This window comes from Molothrus aeneus, chromosome 16, assembly GCF_037042795.1.
Source record: "Molothrus aeneus isolate 106 chromosome 16, BPBGC_Maene_1.0, whole genome shotgun sequence".
Taxonomy (NCBI): Eukaryota; Metazoa; Chordata; class Aves; order Passeriformes; family Icteridae; genus Molothrus; species Molothrus aeneus.
In genome coordinates this window covers 8,672,562-8,686,681 of record NC_089661.1, presented here as the reverse complement: position 1 = coordinate 8,686,681, position 14,120 = coordinate 8,672,562, and the positions used below count along the sequence as shown (strand labels likewise).

Below are 14,120 nucleotides of genomic sequence, written 5' to 3'. Positions count from 1 at the left end.
GTGTCCTCCCAATATGTATCACTTAACACATTCTGTATTGGCAAACACTCTGGGCTACTGTGCAAATAGCCCATCTAAAATATTCCATCCAATCAATCACACCCTGCCCTCCATGCCAGGCCAGCAGCCCCAGGATTTCTATCAATAGCAGCCATCCAGTAAGGGCTGCCTGGGAAGCTGTCCATTCTCAGAAACAGGTACATTAACAGAACAGTGAGTTCTCATTATTTCAGCAAACATCAGTCACCTGCCTTTCACATACAATCCATTAAGCTAGATTTGATCCCTCAGAGCCTCTGAATTCCAATCAAGAAATCCTATAAGCTGCCTAGAGATTTCTTTATTTTATATGGAACAAATATACTAAAGTCAGAGTAAAGACAAAACAACTATTTCCTCCCTCTGTACCTCTCTCCTGACATCATCTCAGTGCCTGGGATCTGACCCTTTTATAATCATAGGTGGCTTTCATTGTATTTTCCCCAGTAATAGACTAACTGAATTCTCACTTTGTTTATTACAGAATTGGACATCATTAGGTGTCCACCACAAGCCTGCCTATGTGATGGTCTCACTTTCTAAACAAATTAAAATACCCAATTTCCTTTTGTTATGAGGTTCCTGAAGCTTTTGAAAAGACCGAGTCCTGATCAAAGCTGTTTTGTTTCTTCAACCCCAAATTACTTTTGGTTTTATATTGAATCAAGCTAAGAACATACCTCCTCCTTTCCCAGGGTTTTCAGGTGATCCAGGATCTGTGACACCACTGTCTCACTCAGTTTATTAATTTCAGCCAGGAACTTGGAGTCTCCACCATAGAGAGCATCATTGGAATCAACTGCAGAGATGAATTCAAGCTTAGGTCTGCCTAAAGAGCTGTACATTTATTTGATATTGAAAACATCATATATTGACAGAAGACCAGATTTGGAAGTGATAAAATGACCCTCCTCCATGAAACACACACAGAAGCGTTTCTTAAGTGCCTACCACTTGGTTGCCTACTGTGTCCTTTTGATTTTAAGAGCAAAACACTGAGAAGAATCTTTTAACTTAAAGCCAGTCCTGTATTCCTGGATGCAGACAGGCTCACAAATATCTCCTAGACTCAATGTTCAGCAACATATCTTGTCAATTTTCAGGTTTTCCACAGAGACTCCCTGCTTCCATCACTTTAGAAGAGCATGGCCATCGTCTCCAATGGTAGCAGCACTGGACCAAAAAATTTGAGTTTTATTTAGTGAAAATAATCAGATTTTCAAAAGAAACTGCATTTTTTTCTTAAAATAAACACATGATTACCTCAAAGTCATGGATAGAAATTCAAAAAGTGTATTTTCAGTTTCAAAGACCTTAAAGGATTCTTAGGAGGGAAAGAGCTCTTCAAGTTTTTACAGCTTATATAATTGTGATTTTAAACATATCTTTTGTCCTAATTTATTTATGTTCTATTAAGAAGTAGGGTAAAAGAAATTTTTAGGTTTAAATATATTCTAGGTAAATCAGAAATCACAAAAGATGAAAGATAATCCCCTGTTTCCAAGTAAACGTCATTTCAATAAGCTAAGGTACAAGGTCCACCTGGAAAAAACTCCCATTGCCTTACTACAGGGGGAAAATTACTAGTTTATATTTCCATGCTTCTCTCCATTAAAATCTAATTTATTTAAACTTCTTATCTTGGGATTATGCAGCTATTTTGGTCATATAGAAAACGGAGTGAAAGAAAAAGCTAAAGCACACTTCCTTACAGAATTTGAACAGCAGATTTACTACAGAGTAGCACTTCCACTGACAGCTGTTTTCTGTGCAATAACTGCAAGGGGTTTTTTGTCATGGGTGGTAAATCTGACAGACTGTTCACCAGAACTGCAGAACACCTTCCAGCCTTCCTCTGTGTGAAAGTCTGTGCAACAAAGTCAAACCATCTTGGCCACTCTGAGTCATGAATCTTCAGGGTGCTTTAAAGGATTTTTATTTATTACTCTACCTTAGTTTAGTAATCTATAATCAGAAGGAAGATATGCAAATTTTAGAGCATATATCAAAATATTCCAAAACTTATTACAAAAAAAGATGGCAGCTATTTTTCAAAATGTAAAATCTTTAGAATTTTCTAGCTATTCTGAATATTTTTGTAAGTTACTGCAGTTTCCAGAACTCAAAGCCTGCCTTCAAAGCAGCAAATACATCATTTAAATAATGAAGACTAGGCAGGCTTTGCATTCTGAAAACTGGAGTTGTTAATAAATGTGGATGAAACACCAATGATCAGTATAAACCAAGTTGATGCTTTAGACTTAAATAAAACCCTTCATATGCATAATCTTTACTTGAAAGTTCACATTTATAAGCATTTGCACCAATACCACCTGAAGCAAACTAAGTAACCCACTCTGCACAGATTCACTTTAAAGAACAGACTGCACCTGTTCAGAAGCCAACTCCTGGATTATTCTAAATTACAATACCTGGAACTGGATAGAAAAATAATCCATCCTGTGAGACTGATTACCACTGGTCTTCATTAACTGGCTATGGTAATAAGATAATACTACAAATGTCCTGGTGGAATGCAAGGAGCCAGAACCCCCTTAGGTATTACCTTTATCTACATGGTAGATAAATGCTTCTTGAGTCATTGCAGACAGCAGATGCAAAACATTGGTATAAATCCTGACTTTGTCATCGCTGTTATCCTCCCAAGTGTAATCCTGGATCACATTCAGTAATCCTCTCACAAGGAACAACACTCCTTGTTCTGGATGGTCCTACAGAGGAGAAAAAAGACAGGTCAAAACCAACAGCACAACCCCAGAACAAAAATAGGATTATTTGCAGTAATTCAGTGGTGGAGAGTCACAGTTTGAGCTCTATAAAAGCAGACCTACAATATAATTAAAGCTGACAGCTACTTTTCTTAAGTGTGCTTCCTGCAAATCCTTTGAATTTTTTTCCAGTTTCCATCTAAAATGCCCATTTGACCCATAAGCAGAACATGATCCAGGCAGCCTCCACAGACAAACTTTGAAATGCTTTGTTTTGGAGTCATGGGGGAGCAGTACAAAATTAATTGTCAGCTTCTTAACAGCTAAGCCTCTAAAATGAAATGCTGGGTAGATTTCATTATTAAAATGGTATCAGTAAGCTGTAGTGTATTACTCATATAATTATGAGTTTCAGAAGAACTCCTACACTGGGAAGTCTGTTACAGACAATCAACAATCTTTTCACATGAAATGAAAAGAAAGACTCTGCTTTACACAAGCTGGGAGTTTTTACAAGCAGCTCTATACTGCACCAGGGTAATTCCAGCTGGCAGTTGGAGCAGTGGCACCAAGACACACAGGACAAATCACAGCCCACTGGGGACACTTCCTTTTGATCTCCTGTAAACAGGGAACAGAGTTAGGGAAGCTAATTCTGAATGCTGGCATCTTGTTGCAAGTAATTTTTCATTAGTGAATCTGAGAGGTTGTATCACTCCCTTCTTCCACCACCTGCTAATGATCCCAGTCACTGCACAGCCCTCCCTCCAGCCTGACTCCTGCAGTGACAGCAGTGACATCCAAGGGACAGCTTCCCCTTCCCTCCGCGTTTCTGAACAGGGGACACCCCTGCCACTGCAACAAGGGGAATGCACAGCTCTGACAGCAAGGATGTGAACAGCACCACACTGAGTGCTGCTTCACCAAACAGGCAAAGGAAAAAGGAGAAAACCATAAGGGAGGTTTCAGTGAGGAGGAAAAACCCACTCTCTCCAAGAACAAATGAATATACAGGTAATTTACAATTTCCCCTCATCTTTTAGATATAACTGAAAATATTGGAGAGAAAATTACATCTCTCTCTAAATTTGACAGTTAGTTAAAAACTGGAAGGGTGTAGAATGGTGGTACTTTGTGAAATATTCATCAGAAGAGGAAGGTTATGCCAAAACACATCTTCTAATTATTGTTTTCACTCCAATGATTAGGCAACCTATACCAAAGTAACTGAAACTAATAGGAACTGGAGCTCTATATTTTTCCCCTCATCATGTCATAGAGTTTTTTTGAATAGTTAGCTAATAAACCAGTAAATGATGTTTACATAATTAAATGATGGTGAGATTTCACCCCAATCCACCTGTAGTGAGAGCTGCTGCTGAGAGTGGCAGTGCTGCACCTCCACCTCCACACAGCTGTTCTGCCTCCCCATTTTGCATTGGGGTGAGTGATTTTGCAGAACAGTTCATCTTGTCACAGAAAACAAATCCCTGCATTTCCCACTCCAGAAGCCCAATCCATTCTAAATTTTTAACAAGGAAAGTCAAAAGAGTCTATACTAACCTGTGTGCTATTCATACACACTCCACTTACCGGAACCACTAATAATGTGGAAAAGAAATTACACAGGAATTCCAGGAGGAAGGCATCAGAAGGTCTCATCTTTCCATCTACACTGATCATTTTTGGCACTTCAGGAACAAGGCTCACTGCAGCTTTGAAAAAAGCATCAGCTACAAAATAAAAATAGGGTTGCTGTTATATCACTCCAGCTGTGATGACAGCCATGCCTGTAATCCAATGGTTGCTTTGAATTTGTTTCAAAATTCAAAGAAATTACAGAAAAGGAATGTGCTGAACTGCAAAGAAACCCAAGACTCAGCAGTGGTCTGATTCTTGAGAAATCTGTTAATTTGAATGATGCTGTTTCTCCAAAAGAAGTTCCCACATCACTCAAAACTTCTGAAAGTGTAACTCTTCTCCTTTGCATAACATGGAGACACCATCATGTCATATATATTGCATATGTAATAAGAAATTAGCACAGGATTCAAAATTGACTTAGCAAGGAAATGCTTATGCCAGGAGAATGGGGAATCCAAAGTGGGGGAAAAAGGTTCATGCTATCTTGTTCAGCAATTCATTCACAAAAGGATGTTAAGTTCTAAGGAAGTACCAACAACTTCATATTTCTAATTATTCATAATCCCTAAAAGTAAAATATAATATAGTACCAGAACCTGGGGTATTGCTGGTTATCTTGATAAAAGAATATTTTCCAGAATCACAATACAGGAATTAGAGAAACCACCCACCACTACAGCCTTGGCAAAATAGCTATTAAGAGGTTTTTCATAACTCTTTATTGTGTCTCTAATCTTACAAAAACATAAATGTCAAACACTAGAACACCTATTCCTCAGTTTATTAATATTCACAAATTAAAAGCAACAATATTTTCCCTCTTACACTTCTATATATGCTGAATTCACAAAAAAAATTCTGACAGCAACATTATTTTGCACTTTCTTGGCAACATTTCAGAATATCCAAGTATCCACATTCTACTCAAGTTGCTGAGCCATACACTTCAAAGCATCCTTCAGAATTAATATTGTATCTTTATTTGACAGGAACAGAGACCCAGGCCATGTAATCAACTTTTATCAAAAGCAAAAGGAGAATTCTTGGTGAAAGCCAAGAGGTGTTAGGTGGCTGGGATGGAGATCCCACTGACAGGCAGGCATGGGCATTTCCAGGAGCACGGCTTGCTCTGGAAAAATTCATTTGAGACTCCAAGCAAATTTGCTAAATATAGTACCAACTGATATCTAATTTAAGCTTATGAGGAATACCAGAGAAACATGTGCTTTGGAAAAACTGTAGTTCCTCTCACTCTTGTTTTTTCAGCACACAGGTGCTCAAGGACTTTTTAGTTCTTAGAACAAAGACCCCTTCCATCAAACACTGTCCTTCCTTTTATTCTGCACATTTGTTTTGAGGTGAAAGAAGGTTTATTTCAAACAACTTATAAGTTTAGACAGCCAACCCAAAGGAAAGTAAGTAATCTTTCTCTGCTTTATTTGAGGAAGGAAGGCAGCAGCAGATGTTCATTCTAGCACGAGTAAATGAGTTGCTGTCACTTCCACAGTTGTCTCAGCAGAAAAAAAATAAAAGTGCATGTCCCACATCACCACACAATAAAAACATGTGACCAGACAGATGAAAAAATGTGCCTTAGAGAATAGTCTGCATACCAAAGTACCCATGTCTGTGCAGGGAATGCTCCTGCCTTCTGAAGTTATTTCATAACAGGGTGAGAATGACCTGTGCAGCAATCAGCATCCTCGGTGAAAAAGAGCTGCAAAGTGCCTCACCCTAATTTACTGCCTGCTCTCCCAGCAATCACAATCCTTCACATTCTCCTCTAAACTTCTGCCATAGTGCAAACCCAAAACCTCTTATCTTCAATTTGAAAACCTGAAATTGATTCAGTTTACTCTTCCTGCCTCCTGCTGTTGCTGGTACAGCCAGAACTGGCAAAGGAGAATGTGTTCATTTTGCAGGAAGCCCTGCCAATCTGTGCTAACCATTTTATGCTGGAACACTAAAAGCACATTTATCCAAGATGTATGTGCTTCATAAGAAGCAAAAATAAATGCATATCAATGCAAAGGTTTTTATTACAGACTGTCCCCTACACATTACCATCCTGGCAGAGAGGTGTCAGAGAATGCATTACATGCTGTGAGTTTGGAGAAAAGGCTCACTAAAAGATTGTCACATACATGCTGTTTTCTCAAGTATGAAACAAGCATCAGTGCTTAATTCTGAGTTACATTAATTATGAGGTTATGCAATGATGGTTTCTCTGTATCTTTAAAAGTCAATTTTTAAAACTATTACTGTAGAGATGTTTTAAAACAAAACCATACATCACTTTTCCTTGCTTCCAAAATTTCCTTGCTTCCAAGATATAAGGAACCACTTAAAAAGCACTGAAAACCACAACAATCTTATGTTCTTGATTGAAAAACCAAAAAGAAGATAAAAAAGGTTTCTTTTGATGAAGGATGCTGTTTTCTTATCTGTCTAAAGTACAATACTGCTTCTTAAGTGAACCACTGTTAAAGTGGATAAGAGGAGAGCAGCCTGTGCATTACAACAAATCACCATGATGGAGCCTTCCCCAGCTGCTGTTAATATCTTGTGCAGTGCTCTGAACATATCAGACTTCATGCTTCACTACATTCATCCTTTCACAGCAGCTCCTTCATTCTGGTTGACCATAATCCTATAAATCTCTCCCCCAAGCATACATGCTGACCTTCAGGCTACAAAAACTAACAGTCTTGGATATCCAAGTCAGCACTTCCAGAATTAGCCTCCTACAGAAGACCAAACAAGTGAAATTGGTGTTGAACGTTCTACTATTGACAATATTCACTATGGCACATGTGCACATTTAATTATACCTACACACAACCATATGTACCTCCACATAGTTCTATATCAATCTCTCTCTACATAAAAATTCAACTTGCATTGTATTTTCTGTATCTCTGATAGCTAACTAAACAGCACAAAGTCAAGACTTCAGGCAGGCAAAATAAAGTCAGATGGGAAAACAATTCAACTCCTTAAGTCCACCTTCAAAGAGCAGAAGGGAGCGAGTTGCACATACCTACCCAAAGTATTTTTAGTCACAGCTACAATTACACCAGGCTAAGTCCACCCAAAGGACAAAACCAGGGACCATGCACATCTTCTGCATTCCACACCACTTCCCTGCCTTACAGCACTGTCAAACCCAATTTAATACTCTGAAGATTTTGCTTCCACGTCCAACAGATGTTGGAAATTTAATGAAGCTTGTACTCCAGTGCAAAAAATTATTGGGAAGCAAGCGTGGGGGTTTTGATACTCTATTTTTTTCTGTTAAATAAATTAATCCATTACTGTTTTGACAACCAAGCATTGTAAACATATGAATCTCCTTCTTCTCACATTGGTGGGGTCACTGTGAGTTCTGCCACATTGTTGAAACGTGGTTCTCCTAGAAGTACTGCTAATTGTTCTCCATCTTAAAGACCTCTACACATCACTTCCAATCCAGAAACAACCAAGAATTCTTTGAAGGAAAAGCTTGAAATTAGAAAATGAATGCACTGCTGCTTGGTGAGCTGAAATGTACTATGTTAATTCATACTATGAATTAGCTGCAGATAAAAATAATCAGCATGATTGTGTTTAAAAGTAGTTCCCTTTATAAATACTTAGATTAAAAAAAAAAACTTTTAATATTTATCCTTCTAGAAGAGGCTCTTCAAACAACTAAGCTGAAAGAAGAGAAGGAAAAAGGTCCTCATGAGGGTACATAACTTAATAAAGGATGGGGTGGATGGAAGAAGGAGAGGGAAGAAGAAGTTTTCACAGTGGAGCAAAATAACTACTGCATTCCTTAAGGTTTTGCAGAGACATGTCCTGAGGAGGAGCTGGGAGGTGACAATGTCTGCAGACTGGTCTGGAACGTGACTGCAAAGCATCACAGATGGATGTCATGATTCTGAGCAATAAAGCAGCAGATGAACTCTAATATTAGTATGGCATGTGGGGAAAGAAACAGCCCTTGCTATAACTATAGAAAGAGGAGCTCTAAATAGGCTATTTACACTCATGAAAGATTTTGGAGTCATTATAGATGGTTTCCTGAAAACTACATCCTAAACAGCTGTTGAAAAGGCAAGGCAATTATAAGAATCACCAGGAGAGTAATGGAAAACTGAGGTGCCATTGTATCCTTTAGATTGCTGTTGGGCATTTATACCTGGAATAATCTAATCTAGGTCCAATCTTGCCATTTCCAAAAGCACAAAAAGATAAAAGTGCTAGGGCATGGAACTGTTTCCATATTAGAAAAAGCAATACTGACAACAACTTCTTCAGGAACTTGCAGACTACATCATCTCATAGACAGCAAGAAGAAAATGAATCGGGAGTGGCTGAATTCTGCTCCAGCAGATCAGCTGCATGCTCTGAGCCACTCACTTCACTTTTAAAAAATGAATCCCTAAACATTCGACTTCCAAGTAGCAGGTCACTGTGGAACTCCTAATCCCATGAAGTTACAAAGACCAGAAAGTAAAAATTGATTAAGAATATTAAATTCCCATGGACTGGTCCATCTATTTTATTAAATACCACGGTCTGATTCATACACAAGCTTTGTTGAAGGATGTATTAAATCACCTGTACCTGAAAGCCAAGAAGCATCATTCTACATTATTGTTTCCCTAGGAGATGCTACAAGACACTTTCAAAAACAGGTCATGGGCTAGACAGACTTGAAGAACTGACAAACTGATATAAAGTACTAGTCTGAAAAGCTTACAGAGACAGAGATGTCACCTCTCTCACATCATACAGAAAAGTGACTGGCTGGGATAAGGAGAGGAACAAGAAAAAGCTCAGGGAATGGGAGAAGCCTCCAGCTGTGGAAGTCCCAGGTAACAGGAAATGTCACAGCTGTGTCCAAAGGAAGAACACTCAGCATTGCTAGCAAGGAAAACAGTATGACATCATGCTTTTCCCAAAGCTCTTTTACTGCCCTCAAGGAAAGCAGTATTTAAAAAGATAACAGAGTCACCATATACCATTCTCACCAGAGAAACATGAGCCAACAATCCTAGTATCTGTAATTAGGAAAATCTCTTCCCGTTCCAATTCTCTAAATTCATCATCTCAAAATCTCTCTATTTATATTTGTCAGATCTATAAAGATTTCAGGAGATTAAGAAGAAATGCTAAAAACTGTTATCTAATGGTATTTAGAAAATACTCTAAACCATTATTGGTTTAGAGTCCATTATTGGACTATGATTTAAAATTACTTATTAGGTATTTCATACCATACTTTCTCCAGAGTGTGACTGAAGTATTTAGAGAATACTCATGGAAAAGTTACATTTTCTGCAGTAGAAATGAAATTATTTTCCAATCTCCTAGGTGTAACTGTGTTTTAGCCACAAGTGGAAAACAAAACAAATATCTAGAAGTGCATTAAGCACTATATGCTTCAGAACTAAAATCTGCATTTGCTAAGCAAAAAGGTCTGCAGCAGTTGATCTGAGGGACAGGCTTTCCATTTTTATGAAGTTAAATGTTTGACAATATCCCAGTGAAATCAGTCAGACAGAATCAGTTGAATTACCTTATTCACTCAGCATGTTATTTCTCAAATGAGGCAAAGATTTCACAGCCTTTAAAACAAAAATGCTGCTTAACACACATTACCAGAAAGTTATGTCATCTCTACCACCTGCTGAATGCTGTGACCAAACATTAAAAACTCAAGCTGCCTCTTTTCTTTGGCAGACAAAAGCAGCATTTCCACAGGGAGGAAATGTGTGCAATGGAAATCATACCTATATCTCAGAAGTCCAGAAGAGTGGCACAATGGAGCATGCATTTAATCTCAATTTAGTCCAAGCACCCCCATGACAGAAAGCATGACCAATGAGAATTTATTATTCTCTGCTGGCAGCATGCAGTGCTCAGTGGCTCAGCTAAGAGAAATGAAAAGCTCATCTCTGTAAAATCTAGCATCTTCCTTTCAAAGGTGGACTCTTAATAGGCTCTCCAGAGGTACAAACTATGCATACAGGGCAAATTCACCTAAAACATTTTAAACACAATTACAGATTCATTTCATTTAAAGCAGGTCTTGGGATCTGGAGATGAAAGAGACAACAGTCATTTTTAATCTATTCTGAACATTCCCAGACAGACATCCATCAGTCTATTACTGCTGGAGTTTCATGAGCCTATAAATTCACAGTTCTGACCCAATTCATTGTCTTAAAGAAAATCTATTCCACAGAAAAATTACTATTTTCTAATACTGAAGTATTTGGATGAGTTCAAACACTTGATTTGATTAACAGTGTGGGAAATCCAAGTAAGCAAGGCTGGGACAGAGGAAATGGGAGTAGTGAGACACAAGGACTGATGGTTACCACTGCTGCCCCTTGAAACTGGGAATGAGGCAAAACCCCAAACTTATCCAGCTATGAGCAGATTAGCTGTAGCTCTCCAATTGCTGATAGTTTATCAAAGCAATCCTCAGGTTCATAAATCCATTTTTTGTTATGACCTGCACGTCCTTCTTTTTCAAGACAGATATATTGGCAATTTAGAGAAATCTTCCTATTGCCAACAGAAGTTGTGGAACTCAAATTTGTTATGTGTTTAAGTGAAAAGTCAACTCACAAGCATCTGGACCTTCCACAGAAACTTAAAATTGAGAAAAATCCAAGACTTTACCTTGCTACAAAGACCAGCTGGAATCTTCAAGGAGGAAATGCATGCACAAAGCTCATGCATGCACCACTGCTGACTGAGCTATCAGATCAGGTACATTACCTTTCAGCTTTATTTCTCTTCACAATTTTAAACCAATTAAACTAATTCAAATCAACGTGAAAGAAAGGTTACAGACAAGGCACAGTTTCCCTTCCTGGCCTCATGCTATCATTAATGGCACACTCTTAAATCTTCACTTCATGCTGCATTGGTTTTAGTAGATCAGAGTCTAATTGACACCAGTTAACTGACTGGAGTGAAATCTGCTGTTATGAATTAATCAGTACTTCTTACTTCTCACTCATTCAGTTGAGATACAGATTAAACTGAGTGAAAAGTGACTTTCAAGGACACATTATGTGACTTCAGTGCATCAACATATGGAAAGATAGTTCACAAAAAATGTCCCAAGACAGTTTCTGTTTAACACATGCTAAATTACTCATGCAAGTGGCATGTCTCTGTGTACAAATTATACCCAAAATAGCTTTGCAATGGGAGCAGAAAAGTGAATAACTATAAAAACTTGGTAAATGAAGTGAGTTACTGAACATCAGTTTTCTCTTGCTTCATTTTAACAAAAGCAGAGATGGACCAAATACTCCTCTCTCTACCTCGTGGGTCTAAAATTCAGGAGAGTGTGGTTAATGAACATGTATTTTAGAGACTGAGTTCATAATACTTTGCATATATCTGCTCTCTTAAAAGATTTCAGAATGGGGATCCAGTAAATTGTTTAGTGAGTGCACTGTATTCGTGTGTCAGACAACAGCTGTGCACATTTGTAAACACTCACACTGAAAAATCTGGACAATTGTTGGGGCCCAGGAGTCTCACTCAGAGAAGAACTGGATCACAAAAATAGTTGAAAAGCAGTTTATAAGTTGAAAGATATTAAATCACAGAGTGGGTCCCAACATGGTCAGGGAATAATTCTCAAAGACCAAATATTACAGAAAAACTGGATTTGCTTCCAATAAGAGAAGCTCTGCAACACAGCAACAATAATGAAAATTGACATACAGGATAAGGTAAGCTGGTCAATTAAATAAAACACCACAGAGAGAAAAGGTGAGCCCATTTTATGTAAACTCTGAAAGCAACTGCACAATGCTAATGGCACAACAACAGACTTTGCAGATCTTTTATTTGCACAACAAACTTGGACACACCAGTCAGCTTTACTCTAAATCCCTCTGCTTTGCTGTATGGGCAACATCAGATTCAAAACAAAGAAATGCAACAGTCACCATGCACTAAAAGTCTTAATCAGCATCCTAAGTCAGCTTGTTTGTGCAGCTGGAACTTGCTGGTAAATGCAGAGCTGGGAAAACAAGCTCTCATGAAGAAGCACAGAGCTAACCCAAAGAATGAACAGCCACAACAAAAGATGTTGCAAAGTAATCCAATTTATTACTCTCACAGCTCCACTGGAAACATGTAAAGGAAAAGCTTTTACTATTGGAGAGCAGACATTTAAAGTCAAATGCAAAATAAAGTAGAATGACTTCAAAAAGGAAAAGAAAACTACTGCAAGCAGTTAAAAGTACGTGAAGACTTTTGGAATAGATAACTGACTTCCATTTGTAACATGAATGAGATCATATTAAATGGTGATACAGATTTAATGTTCATTCTGATGCCAGAATAGCTCCCTTTTTTTTCCCCAAATCACTTTTTGTCAGAATCTACTATTACTTAACACTGAACTAAGAGAGGATGGCTGAAAATGTGCTCAGGTGCATTTCAATCAATAATTCAGATCCAAAAAAAGAAAATATATTTTTCAGTCTTCATGTGATCTGATATTACACCATTGTTTCACTCTGATATAGTGGCACATTTTCCTGGCTAAGCATTTGTCAAGCAGGTGCTTTGATAGCAAGTTTCTGCTGTCACTGACCTAACCTGGAATTCTTTCCCAGCTCATTGGTGAATTTTGTCAGTCTGTGAACTACTACACAGATGTTTTTATTTCTTTTTTCAGTTATAATAAAGCACATTATTTGTGATTAGAGTGCTTGCATAATTATGCAGGAGAAAAGCTTTCCATGCTTTCCATAATTCCTAAGTAATTTAGGACAACCTACCTCATGGCCAGGACTATGACAGCTACAGTCAGCTGTCCTGGCTGCTGAGATCACACTGAAGAGCTGCTTTAATGTGACAAGGTTTTCCTTTAACAGTGTTTGAAACAGAGCTGGATTTTAATTGCATCATAAATATACATATGACTGAGGATATCAACCAAGTTATTTTTCAGTTAGAAATGCTTCTGAAATAAGAGAACCTTTAAGTAGCCAAATTGATGCCTTACCTTGTGAAAGGCACTGATTTGCCAGAGCAACCTGTCCAGAGTGCAGATAGAGATTGAGACGTGTGAAGATACTGCTCAGAGATGGAATTGTGATGAAGCAGAAGGCAACACAAGCCTAAAGTAAGGTTAAAAATTTGAATAAAATTCCTATCTCAGAGTTATAACAATCTTTACTCATTTAATACACAATTAGGAATCAAAATCTGTACATCAGTTTTGGGCAAGATTTTCAATACAAAGCAAATTATGTGAAGCTCAAAATCAGCAATTTTAGATTTCTAATGAGTATTTCAATAATTATATTTTTTTAAATTGTTGCTAGTACTAGATAAGCTCAAAACTGACTCTATGACTGTAGCTGAAAGAGCTCCTCTCTCCTTGCAGCTCAAGACCAAAAGCTAACTAGAAAAGGAGGTAAATGTCCTCAGGGGGAAGCCAAAGTGGTCAGAGCAGGTGCCAGAGTGTACAGGGAGGAAGCAGAGGAGCCCAGGTGCTGCAGCTGCAGCCCTGTGGGCACAGCCCAAAGCCCTGGATAGAGCAGGAGCCCCAGGCAGAGAGAAGCTGCCCAGTGCCAGCCTCTGCCTCTGCCCAGGACAGCACACAGCTGCCAGGACCTGGAGCACACACAAACAGCTTCCCACCTGCAGATGGACACATCCTGGTTGCCTGTTCCA

General features: G+C 38.3%; 1 protein-coding gene across 1 annotated transcript in view; it reads right to left on the bottom strand.

Moving 5' to 3' along the window:
• VPS35L (VPS35 endosomal protein sorting factor like) overlaps positions 1–14,120 on the bottom strand; it is a 43,480-nt gene that overhangs the window by 3,106 nt on the left and 26,254 nt on the right. Inside the window, exons 26-29 of the mRNA XM_066560966.1 lie at positions 13,447–13,561; positions 4,362–4,501; positions 2,606–2,771; positions 720–838 (exon numbers count right to left, since the gene is read on the bottom strand). Coding sequence (XP_066417063.1) covers positions 720–838; positions 2,606–2,771; positions 4,362–4,501; positions 13,447–13,561 — 540 coding nt within the window. The remainder of the gene's footprint in view (positions 1–719; positions 839–2,605; positions 2,772–4,361; positions 4,502–13,446; positions 13,562–14,120) is intronic.